This window comes from Merops nubicus, unplaced genomic scaffold (genome assembly GCF_000691845.1).
Source record: "Merops nubicus isolate BGI_N331 unplaced genomic scaffold, ASM69184v1 scaffold12757, whole genome shotgun sequence".
NCBI lineage: Eukaryota > Metazoa > Chordata > Aves > Coraciiformes > Meropidae > Merops > Merops nubicus.
This window is the reverse complement of record NW_008618419.1, coordinates 13,901-26,458: the sequence shown is the minus strand read 5'-3', so window position 1 is coordinate 26,458 and position 12,558 is coordinate 13,901. Positions and strand designations below refer to the sequence as shown.

The window sequence follows — 12,558 nt, the reverse complement described above, 5'->3', positions numbered from 1 at the left end:
CATAGATTTATGAGATAAAGGTGTTGTTCTGTCTCTTCCCTTCCCTTCGCATTGAGCCAATGAGCCACCTGATGCAGTTCTTACTGAGCAGTTGTGCAGGCTGTTCCTGTTAGATTGTGTCTACTGCCTATGGTGTATTGGATCTTCCATAATACTCATTTACATGTTCCGTGTTTTCCTGACTGGAAACAAAAGTTCCCCTTTACGTTAGGGATGAAGGATGGCCTACAGCCCCTAGCACCCAGGACCTCTTTAATGATGCTGTTAAAAAATGGCAGAGTTCTTTGCTTGAAACATCCTAAAGAGTTCCTGAATCTACAAGTACTAGTTAGAGATCATATACAGCAGGAGAGGTCACTGACACACAGGCTTCTCTAGGCAGCTGATCTTCCTCCCTTTAAAAAGACTCAGCACCCCTGTAAATTGTGATGAAGGTTGTCTAGGGACAGCTTCCTGCATTCAGTAGCTCTTCAGAAACCATTAGCAAGTTCTGCAGCAAATGATGTTCTAAACCACTTGCTTCCGCTGTTTCTGGTGTTCCCCGGAACCAAATTGGGCCCCATTTCAGGACTATGTTTCTGGAGGGAGGAACTTCAAAGATTCCTTTAATGTCCTTGCAGAAGGATATTAAAGTGAAGTGGAAGCAGGAGGTCATTTTAGGAGAGAGGGGGAAAGGAGCCTCCAGAGGGTGGTGAATTACTCATGCGTTGTTAAGTGGTGTGCCACAGGTGTGCTGGCCAGGCTGCCCAAATTCAGTCACATTCATGTTAAATGCCTGGGTTAAGCTCTCCTAAGGTTGTCATGTGTACTTCTGCCCTGACTGATGTATACAACTTAAAACCTGGCTCTTTGTGTTTCAGCTGTAAAGAATACAAAAATCTGAATTCCTTTTTCGCCATTATTATGGGACTGAGTAATGTTGCTGTGAGCCGTCTCTCATTAACGTGGGAGGTAAGTCTTAGCTGAAATCCAATTCCAAGAAGTTTAACTGGGATTTGTGCTTTTAGTTAGCAAAAACATGACTTGACCCATTATTCTTGATAAAATTATATCTACTAATTCAGCTCCTGAGCAGAAGCCTTTAGCTAAGGCTGACAAGTTTTATTAGTGAGGCAGTATACTCACAGATGTGTTGGATACTAACAGACAGTTAACTAACAGACAGTTAACAACAGTGGCAACAGCAGCTTCTACTGATGAGCTAAACTGGCCAACAGGGTGAGTTAGCCGGTTAAGCTCTTACACCAGACCATCCTCTGACTTTATTCATCATTTAGTGAGATCACTCCACAGGTACTTCTCTAAAATCCATCCTCTGTATATACATACTATGTTCTGATCTCCATATGGACTGTGTTGCCCTATTAAAATGTGGATTTGTCCTAACCAGTTCTGATTTTCTGTCTGACATGCACTCCCCTGCTTGCTATCAGTTTGGTCTTAGTTCCCACAGCTTCCACCTTTTTCTGTGGCTTTGCTGTTTTGTATGGGAGTATATAAAAAGGGTGCAGTGTCGAGCAGGGTGAGGTAGTAAAACACATGTAACCACTAAGAACATACTGGTTGTCAAAAAGAGTGCAAATTTTAATATGTGTGTGCTTTGCTCATTAGAAATTCATGATAGTTAGCATGACTGAGGTCACTGATGCAACTGAGACCAAAATTTGAACACCTTTAAAAAAGCACTCTAAGATAGGAGATCAGACTAACACATCTGAGAAGACCACCAGCCCAATTTTCAAAAGTACACGTTGTGCCATATATACAATCAGTGCTAAAGGCAAAGATTTGCAGATCAGTTTCTCAGAATAATGATCCTTCATTTGTAGCTACTGTGGGGAATAGCTGGGAGAGCCGAGATAGTAGAGGAGTAGCATGAAGGAAAAAGAAGGAATTGCATGTATGTACTACATACAGCAGTCTGAAATGGGCACAGAGTCTGAGCTGGAGTGGCACAGATCATTTGTAGGTGTAGGGTAGGAACTTGAATTCAAGGAAATGTTCTCACACTCTGGTTCTGTAGGACAACCAGTTTATTGAGAGAATCTCTGAAGCTTGATTTTTACCCATATATATATATATATATATATGTGAATGTACAGAATACACTTTAAACCTATCATGACCTGATTTTTGCCATTATCATGCACTTACATTAGTTGCATGCACAAATTAGATATTTGCAGGTGCAAGTGTCCAATTATACCACTTATTTCACAAATACCTAATCTGCATGCATATGCAAACTAGGCACACAGTTGTTCACACACATCATTAAAAATTAGGCCCTTGCTGTGGCACAGTGTAAATATCTTGCTAGGGTACACACTCTAAATGTAGAAAATATTGCAAAAACTCATTTCTGCACTATAAAGCTTCTATTAATTTTTAATGTTACCTGCTGCCAGTAGTAGTCTGATTTAATCAGCAAATACAGAGAAATTCCTGATTAAAAGTAGGAAGCTGACATATTCTGAGTGTGCATAAAACATTACTGTGATCTCTGAAACTGATTTATAGCACATATTTTAGTCTTTATAGTAAAATTATTAATATATACCTCATAACATGAGGGGGAAAAAAATATTTAGTAACACCCATCTCATCCCCATCACTGCATGATCAACTGACCATGATTTATTTGTGTAGATATTGTGGACTGAAAAACTATTCATTAATTTATACCCTAGAAAGTGGTAGAGGACCTTGGCTGCTGGGCATGTCAAGAATTTGAGCAATAGTTGATGATACGTCAGCATGAAAAAAAAAAAAACAACTCCTGGAAATGCCCAGGCATGGATTTGAATGTTGCAAGGGCAGTTCATCATAGGAATGAATAATTAAGCTGAGCTATAACCCTACACAAGCTATATGTAAATTCTCTTTTCAGTCTAAAATCAGGAATGTCCTGAACCCACAGACTTGAACTTTCACTTACATTCTGAATTTAGTGATTCTGATGTGAGCCAAACAAAAATCTGAATCTAAACATCCCAAAGGAGTAAATTCAAGTTGGGGTTTAAATCTGGATCCAGGTTTTATGGCTGGTCCCATCTCTATTTATAATCTGGTTGCTAGGAGACATGTTGTAATTTAAAAATATCTGGCAAAAAGAGCACTTTCCTGACTTAGGGCATTGTAGAAGAAACTAGCATTTACAGTAAAATTGCCACACAAATTGGATTTAATTAAGATTTGCTATTTTTGTTTTTATTAACAGAAACTTCCAAGCAAGTTCAAGAAGATCTATGCAGAGTTTGAAAGCTTAATGGTGAATAGCAATAGATCCCTTATTCTATGCACAAGCTAATTCAGTTTCTGAGTAACTGATTTGAATTCCTTGATTCAGAACATTTTATATGTCCTTGTTTGACTTTAAGAAGTTTATGATCCCATTTTAGAGCTGCTAAAACAAGTATGTATGACTAATAAATTATACTCTTAGGAACCTACTCTGAGAGAACTTATGTACCACTCAAAGTTAATCTGGGAACTCAGAAAAGCTTTGTCACGTGTTTCCTGATAGTACATATGGGAAATTATGTTTTCCAACCTGGATTTTTCCAGGCAATACATTCTAGTGTTACAACATATGCAAAACTGGATCTGCAGGTGCAAGGAGGGAGGAAAAATATGTGGTTCCTTTTATGAACCATTTTTTTTGTAATCATATCTTACCTTGCTCTTGGGCATGACAAATGTTTGTGTTTAGCAGCTGCATTCTCATCATGTAAGCTGTATGGGAGAATGATAAAAATGTGTTTTAGTTTGCAGACGCACTTTTAAAGCCACAGGAGAAAATAATTATTTTAATAAATGCCATGACATCTAAATGAATGCGTACAGTGTCTCAATACATGTAAGAAGACATATTCATAATTATTTGATTTCTCTTTTTTCTTAAGGATCCATCAAGAAACCATAGAGCCTACAGACTAACTGTAGCTAAATTGGACCCTCCAATAATTCCTTTCATGCCACTACTTATAAAAGGTAAGCTTGGATGTTACCAGAATTATTAACTTGAAAGCTCTTTGTCAAATATTTGAAGAATAAGAGTAGCAGCAAGAAAAAGCAAAAATCAATCTCTGTGTGAGGTATGGTCTTTTTCCATTATAAAAAGAACGACACAGAGACAAGAAAAACTGCTTTAGTACATCAGAATATCATACCTCAATTTTACTAGTCTTAGAAATCCTGCAAATTAAAAACTAGACGTTTTACTTTTGTAGCTGCTTTGATTTTGTAAGAGATAGATAAAATGTTCTGTTTTGTATGGCCACAACTCACTAATGGGCTTTTATGTGGCTTTTATTTCTATACAGACATGACGTTTACTCATGAGGGAAACAAGACATTCACTGACAACCTAGTAAACTTTGAAAAAATGGTATGTATGACATACTTAATTTTAAAACTTAAAAAGACTTCCCTATTTCTCTCTTCAGGAGTGCACTTCTCAGCAACAACTTCTAGGGCTAGAGAAAGTGAAGGCAAGACCAAGAGCTGGCAAAGATAGTCTGTGTTGTGCACAGCACCATCATGATACCTCTGTTTCTGGAAAACCTCACAGAGATGGAGAAACAGCTGCCCACTGAGCCAAGCACAGCCAAAATGTTTCCTAGGAGAGGTAGCAGCAGTGAAAGGAAGCAGAGCTGTTAGAGACCATTTTTAACAGCCAGTTTGGGACCAAGCTGTGATTTTAACTGCTGTTCTTTAAACAGGGATAAACTGCCTCAGGTTGTGATAGTTCTGCATTGCTCCTCAGAGAATGAAAGAAGCTTTAATACAGAATGTGTACAACATCTTATCTTCTTCTTTCCTTTAACAAGTGAAAGGAGACTTCTGTGACTTGATTGCTGTTATATTGGAAAAGGGGAGCAATCATAGAAGGTTAGATTATGGTCAAATTTTATTTAAGTTCTGCACCTAAGGTCTCATTATTTCAAGCACCGTTGATAAAAACTGCAGGCAGGCAACTTCCCACAGCAGAAATCTCAATGAAACTCAAGTTTCTCAGCAGGGAGAAGCAGTTTTCTTGGTTGCTAAGGCCATGTTCTTAATTAATGTGGTTGATGACACCTACATCTGAAAACCAGGATTAGCCAAGCCCAACTATGAGCAGCTACATTGCAAAACCAAACTTGACTTACTGTTTCTGCAGTAAAGCTCCATTCAGCAGCCATGCAAGAGCACATCTACTCTGGCACCTATATCTGCTTGTTCTTAGTACTGCAGTAACCAGAACCACTTCATAGTTATTTCTGCTGCACTACAGAGGAGCTTCTCTTACCTGCTGAGCACTGATACTGCAGAGGGGAAAAGAGAAGGACTTTCAGCCCTTTAGAAAAAATCACAGAAAAGTGATCATCACTTGGAGTGAATTCTTCTCTTAGATTTTCTTTAGGTTTTAGTTTGTAGCTCCAGGACAGCCTCTGTCCTAGAGTGATAATACCTCTCTACTAAGCTGAGACTTTTTTGTGAGTAAAGCTAGTGCTAAAGCATGAGTAAGGGCCTGATCTCACTTGGCAATAATGACATTCTGTAATTGCATATGCAGACTGTGTTGCCATCTCCTTCCGAAGGCCTTGAGCCTTCTACCTGCAGAAAAGGACTCTTTCCTGGACTACTTGTTCTAATTAGATAGATACATATATGTATTAGTGTAGATAGTAAGTATTTAGAGGAACACAATCTCAAACTTGGCTGGACCACCTCCAATCCAGGAGGCATGGCATCTGCATTGCTATAGCCGTGGCTATACTGTTGGCTTCATGTTCTCCACCTCACTTGGCCTACTTACACCTCCTGAGCCAGAAGAGCTGGTACATCTGCAGGTCTCAGAGCAGTATGCCTCAACCTCAAGCTCTTTTTTATGCCTAATTATGTGTAAAAGCCATTACAGGAGCTCCTGCTGGAGCTCTCCTGTGAGCCTTTGGCTGTAGACAGACGTTCAAGGCACGCTTGTCATTTAGAAATGGTTCTGCACCACCCTCTACCACACTTTGGCACTCCAAGGGCAAGAGTGAATTTTATAGCAGCTTAAACTGATCTATAGGTAAGCTGCTGCAGCTTTGCCCTTTTCACCCTGGCCTGTACGTTTCCTTTATATCCAGAAGAATATTATCTCTAGAACCTGGATTTAGTAGTAACACCAAAAGGTTTTTAATAAATTTTTATACTGCATGAACGTAGTATCACACATTTAGATTGTCATCTGAGCTTTGAGCATTTCCTTTAGGTGGGGAAAGTGAAGATCAATTAATGTATTTTTGAGGCTATGTATTTTTCAGAGAATCAACATAATGTCTCATGTTCCTCCAAACAGCGGAAAAGGAAACGTTCTCATTTCTCAGTATTCTAAACCTTTCTACAGTTAGTGCTCTGCCTAAAAGCTCACTCTGCTTTTTCTCCAGGCCTTACTACAAGTGTATCTTTTGTGATTTTAATGTTCTTCACTGGCTATTCTGCATGCGTCTATGGTGTTTTTACTGCTCTTCTCAACCCTTAGCTCTTCAAACCAACGTACTCAGATTCCACCCCTATAATTCATTCAGACCCTAATGTGAACCTGGCAGGTTTTAGCTTTTTGCCTGTGTCATCAGGTCAAGCAGAGAAGAAAAGCCTACTGTTAAACCTCAGCCGCTGCCGCCTGCTTGCGTTAAGCTTACGACTGTCATATCCGCACTTAATTGCCAGATATTAACTAGTGAAGGCAAGACCACTCAGCCAGATAACGCACAGATACATTCAGCTCTCTTTTACATAAGTATAAACTCAAGGTAAATCTGTGATGTTATTGTGCCATTTTCAGAAGAGAAGCAGAAACAAAATTTTCTCACAGGAATCATGTCCTGCCATTTTTTCTGCCTGTTTGATCGGCTGCATGATATTCTGTCACAAGAAGGTGGAGATGTCTCTGAATGTTGCTGGGAGTCGCTCTATTACTGATCTGTCTAACTGTCTTCATTCTTTGGAAAATGATTGCCCTTGACCCATCCTGACTTTGATGTTTATTGAAGTTTATGAGTAAAAATATCTGGTTAGTTGTCACTGGTGGTGCTGTTTGCCACTGGAGGAGGTGGATCCCTCCATCTGTCGTGTAAGCACAGTGACGAAAGTGAGAACAGCTTCTGGCATCATGTCTGCATTCTCACCACAGAGCTCTGATCCCAACAGCTGATGTGCTGCTGACAACTTTATTCCTGTAACTAGCGGCCAAAAGTAGAAGTTTGTTCTAGTGGCATCTCTTCAGCTGAAACAGCTTCTTTTAAATATTTTATCTTTTCTGATGTTTCTGTTATTATTTATATTAAATGATGCATCCTAAAACATGCAGGAGCTGTCAGACAGTGTCTGAGCCAGGAGTCCCCCGAGTGCCAGAAACAGCAAGGCTTCATTTCCTAAACATTTGTGTTTCATGACTGCCCGAGTGCCTTGCAGAGCTTTCCTTGTGGCTGGGGCCTGTGTGGTTTCTTCATGGCTGGGGAATTCTGTGTGTCTAGGCTTTTGTCATGATGCAGGAACTCACGCTACAGCCTTTTCCCCAAAGGAGACAGGAGAAGAAGGCACTTACACAATATTTCTCTTGTCCACAGCCATCTGTTTTCACAGAAAATTGTTAGGAGCTTTCTTATGTTTTAAAATAGTGTTCTTTTTTCAAATTTGACAAAATTTACTGAAGGAGAAGGGAAAAACAGGCAGATGGTGTAAAACCACGTTAGCCTAGGGATTTTTGGCAAGTCAAGCTAAAAAAGGAAAGGGACTGAGTAAATTTTTTTCCTGTTATACTTTCCTATAAATCAGTCTTTTCAGGGATGAAGTGGCAGAAGTGTGGTATTTGCAGTAGAGGGGGTACATCACTCTAGAGAGCGTTGCTGAGCTTTACCTGCTGCTGCCTTTGTAACTGCCTGCTCCTTATTCGCCTTCCCCACCTCCTGATCCCCATTTGCAGGAGACTGAGGAGTGGGAGGGCAGGGACATCTAGCCAGGGAAGAGAATACCCTGTGCATTAGGGCCATAGCTATGTGTAAAGAGGGAAGTTTGTAAGTGGACACGTTTGGTTTCTTACAGGATGTAGGCAAACAATATCGAATGTGTCAGAAATAGGTATGCTGTTTGTATTCCCACTGTACTTGTGCTCTTTACTATGCCATTTATTGCATGAAGCAAGGGTGGGATGGAGGAAACAAGCATTTGACCTTAAAATCCAGCCTGGAACATGTTATTTAGATTTTTCTTAGTCAGTAGACAATTACTAGTAGTATAAACCTTTAGTAAAATGTATTGTCTTCAGTGCCAAACAAGACATGGTTTTAGACAAGTATTGAAGGTCTTTTACTTATCTCACTGAAAGGATCTGATGGAGACAAGGTGCAAACTGTTTCAACCATGGTGTTGCTCAGATGTACCTTCTAGGCTGGCGTGTACTCCATGGTCTGCATCTTTTCTCCACTAGTGAGTTGACAGTAGATGCTAGTTGTGTTACTTTAGAAGACCCATCTATGTACAAACTGAAGACATACCTGTCATAGAGGAACAAGGAACTTGTTGAGGGCTTGTAAAACTCTGTAGTTGTAGTTTGGCAGATTGAGAACATTTTGGTAGCTGCAAGCAGGTGAAAGATAAAAAGATGGCAGTAGACAGCAAACACAATTGGTTTGTGATCTAGGATACGCATTTATCTTTTAGGTGCATTAATAGCCCTCTTTGTGGGTGAAGGACAGCCTCCAAAGCTGCCTGTAGCATATATATTTCTATAAAATGTGTGTGATTTAGCAGGTACAGGTCAACCCTACAACCTGCATCAAAGTACGTGGCAATATATAACATATAAGTGACACTGCTTTTCCAAGTATAGATTTAGAAAAAAATTAAAAGCCATTTCCTAGAATTCTGTTTTGCCAGGGAAAGAAGAGAGAAGAAAGTGAGGAAAGTGCTAATCATGGCTCTCCTTAAGGACAAGCAATATTTCATACTCTTGACCACGTACTGATTTTTGCTTTTTTCTAACCTCAGATGCATAATCCTGCACTCTGGCTGCTAGTATAGAATTTTGTATTCATAGAGAGAAGGAAGATGCAATTACTTGGGAACTTTATCAGTGCCATTTCTCAAATCATCAGGCAACCTGAACAAAGTTGGCTTTCCATGGCACCATCTTCATGTCGCACTACCCAGCATGTCTCAGAAATGGCACCTGTAGAGGGAGCAGAAGTCACGAGAGAGCTCTGAAAGTGCTGATCTGCCATAGCAGCACAAGACAATGCCATGATGCTGGCCACTGATGCTTCGTTCTGTCAAGCCTCTTCACCCTTCAGGTGTGAAATGAGGATTAGAGAATCTGCGTGTATTGGTTTTTGGGTTTTGTGGAGATGAACAAAAGGGAATTCACACTCTGATCCTTATGCAAAAAAAAGGGCAAACATTCTTTCATTTTTGGAACATAAAGATTATGCAAAAAGTGTGTGACTAAAGCCCTTAGTAGTTTTATGGAATATATGAATATTTATAACATTTAGAAACCTGGGTTTGGAACGGATTAGAAGATAATGTTCTGGCCTGCTGCCACTATTCCAGACTGCATAAAACTTGAAAGGGTATTGTTGTGTATGTATAGCATGCTGGTAGTAACTGTTGCTTGTTATATTATGCAGTTGATTCTATTTCAGAAAGATACAAATTTTGGTTTGTATGGCTTTTCAATAATGGTCTTTCTTAGCACAGTGAGTAAACAGAGGTTAATTTTTGCAGGCATTAACCATAAGTAATCCTCTATTTGAAGAAAAATTGTAAGGAGCTGGCAATTAAACTTCCATCTGAACATTTTCTCTGTATGCGTTTCTGGTTTTCTTGAATGAAAATGAAGAACAATCCAACTTATCTACAAAATTCAGGAAGGAAAATTCACTTTCATTTCATATGCTGTTTTTCTCTTCAATTTGCACCTTCCAAAGAGAGTGTCCTTTGAGTTTATATTAGACAGGAGCTCTTGAAGGATATGTAATGTTCCAGAATCTTCCCATTGGGTAGTAATGCTGTCTTCTGGCCAAAGTTTTCTCCATTTCTTCTGCTTTAACAGCCACTCTCTCATTCCTTTGTGTTTCATCATTGCCACGATACTTCTAAATGCACAGATTGAATGAGATTATCCTCAGGAACAGGCAACAGTAACTCCTTGAAATGAAGTCTTTAAGCCAACTGGAGGAAGCCAGGCAGTTCAGCCTTTAACCAGAAGTCAGACAGGTTCATTGCCACTTCAGCTTTCCTTGCATGGAATAGCCCATATAATGAGAAATTCGGAAATAGTGAAAACTTTTTAAAAACTTCACCATGCATATAATTTGTCTTTCAGTACAATACATCATTACAGTACTTATTCTGAATGCTATGCTTTTCTCAGAACAAATTTCCCCCATAAAGAAAAAAAAGAGTAAAATGATTCCAGAGAACACAATTTTTTAAATAAATCTAAATTTTCACCTAAGAAGCTTAATACTAAACTAATCAAACACTGACCCTACAGTCTAGCTCCAGAGATCATTATGAAGTGAGGCTTCAAAACCTAAACATTTACAGGTGTGAAAAAATAAGGTGTGTATTAGCAATCCATCTAGAAAGCACATCAAGGGACATTACCTATCTTCATGAAAATGAAGTGTCCTTAGCAAAGCTTCCCTTGAAGTCAGACGCTCTTGAAACTTCATCAAGTTGGCTTGGTCAGTTCAACTTTTAAGGTCTCTCCTTGAAATAGTTATTTTAGGGGAGTACTTTTTGAAATTATATAAATCAAAATTGCAAGATCACATAACATAGCCAAATATGAATCCATAGAGTTTTGAAACATTCATGTTTATATGTTCATGTTGTTTTGATTTTCATTTGGTCAGGTTAGAATTGAAGAACCAGCACTGTAATATGTATGCAGTGTATTCTGTCTCAATCCAGTACTATAATGTGTGCTTATCTTTGGGTATTTAAGAGGTTCCATTGAAGTCAGTGGGGCTTATTCACATGCTTAATGCTAAGCACATATGAGAATGTTTGCAAGCTAAGTGCCTTAGAAAATCTGCCTAGTAGTAAAGCCTTGAAGAGGTACAAATATTAACGTAGGATAAAGATGATTCTTACTTGAAATCTACTTATTTTACACGTGTAAATACATATGACTTAAGACCCGTATCCAAATTCCATAGATCTTTTGGGAACTTATATTTTAGAATTAAAATATTTTAGATCAGTTTCAGAATAGCTACATTTCATTTGATTATACAATGTGGAATCCGCAAAAATGTAGTACGTGATATATCAGTAGCGTTTCTAATGCTGACCACCAGCCATACCCATTTTTGTATGCTTGACAGTGCATTAAAATGTCTAAGATTAATCAGTATGCGTGCAAGGAATGTTTTACATTGGTGCTTCCCACTTCTGGAATGACAGATTTCACAAAGATGTTTTATTTATAACATCATTTTCACATAAGATTATAATTGTGTATTAATTTGGGGGACCACGTACCTTATATTTTACTGTTTACTAGTAAGAAATGTATCATTCCATTGTGCGAGGGCTTATGACTAGCTTGTTTATCTCACACGGAATTTCAAGAAGGTGTGAAGCAGCCTTGTGCGAGTGTGCTGTGTTAAAACAAGGAGCTGTGTTGTAATTGTTGGACCATATTAAAGTGCTGGAACAAACATTAGACCCTGATTAGGAAAAGTATTTCTCTCCTCTGCTTTTTCTTCATCTAAGCAAAAGAAACTGAAAGAAATATTGTCCTTATAACAGTGACTGAATCAAACTATCTAGCTAAGGAATTCAGTTTTACTGCTGAAGTTTCAGTTTATTTGATATTATGCCAGGAGCACTAGTTTTGCCTCTGCACTGGTGGGTGCTTTACCTGTGTGGTGCTAATTGCAGTCTAGAACTAAATCTGAAATGTTTTGCCTTATGACTTAGGTTCATTTATGTTCTTAAAATCTATTGTAAGATAGCATCTAACTTATCAGAGCAAAATGTACTGATGACTATTTTCGTACCTAAGTGAGTGAAGTGATGGCTTTTTTACTAAAGAGCAAGCACAGCCAAGAAGGAGTGAAGTGACTGCTGCTTTTTTCATGAATTGCCAGTGGAAGTGTCCACGAAAAGTGAATCTACTTTTTGTGTTGGGTTATATACACTTGTACAAGCTAACACTGTCAAACAGGTCTCTTTGAAGAAGTTGCCTGCAGGGTCAGAGTTCTAATGGTGGCCTTTTCACCTGTGAATCCAGCACACTTCCAGAGGGAACTGGTGAATGCTCACCCTCACGTGCTCATTGAACACACTTATTTTGCAGGAGGGCTGCATTTGAAACTCAAACTCGTATGAAAGGTGAATTGCTGAGTATTTTCTAGAAATGGCTTTGCCATTAAGAACAGATCATCATAAAATTAACATGTACATACTCCAAGGTGTTCTACATGATATTCCTTTTACTTTTTAATGGGGGAAGATGGTATCAAAGAAATGTATTTTGAAGGGGCAGATTTTCATTCTTAGTTAAGGCCTTTTACA

General features: G+C 38.8%; 1 protein-coding gene across 4 annotated transcripts in view; it reads left to right on the top strand.

Annotated features, from left to right (window-relative positions):
• RAPGEF4 (Rap guanine nucleotide exchange factor (GEF) 4) overlaps positions 1-12,558 on the top strand; it is a 77,518-nt gene that overhangs the window by 62,581 nt on the left and 2,379 nt on the right. For all 4 annotated transcript variants that reach the window (XM_008943449.1, XM_008943450.1, XM_008943451.1 and 1 more), the window contains 4 exons: positions 861-951; positions 3,221-3,271; positions 3,906-3,993; positions 4,326-4,390. In XM_008943449.1, the coding sequence (XP_008941697.1) occupies positions 861-951; positions 3,221-3,271; positions 3,906-3,993; positions 4,326-4,390 (295 nt within the window). The remainder of the gene's footprint in view (positions 1-860; positions 952-3,220; positions 3,272-3,905; positions 3,994-4,325; positions 4,391-12,558) is intronic.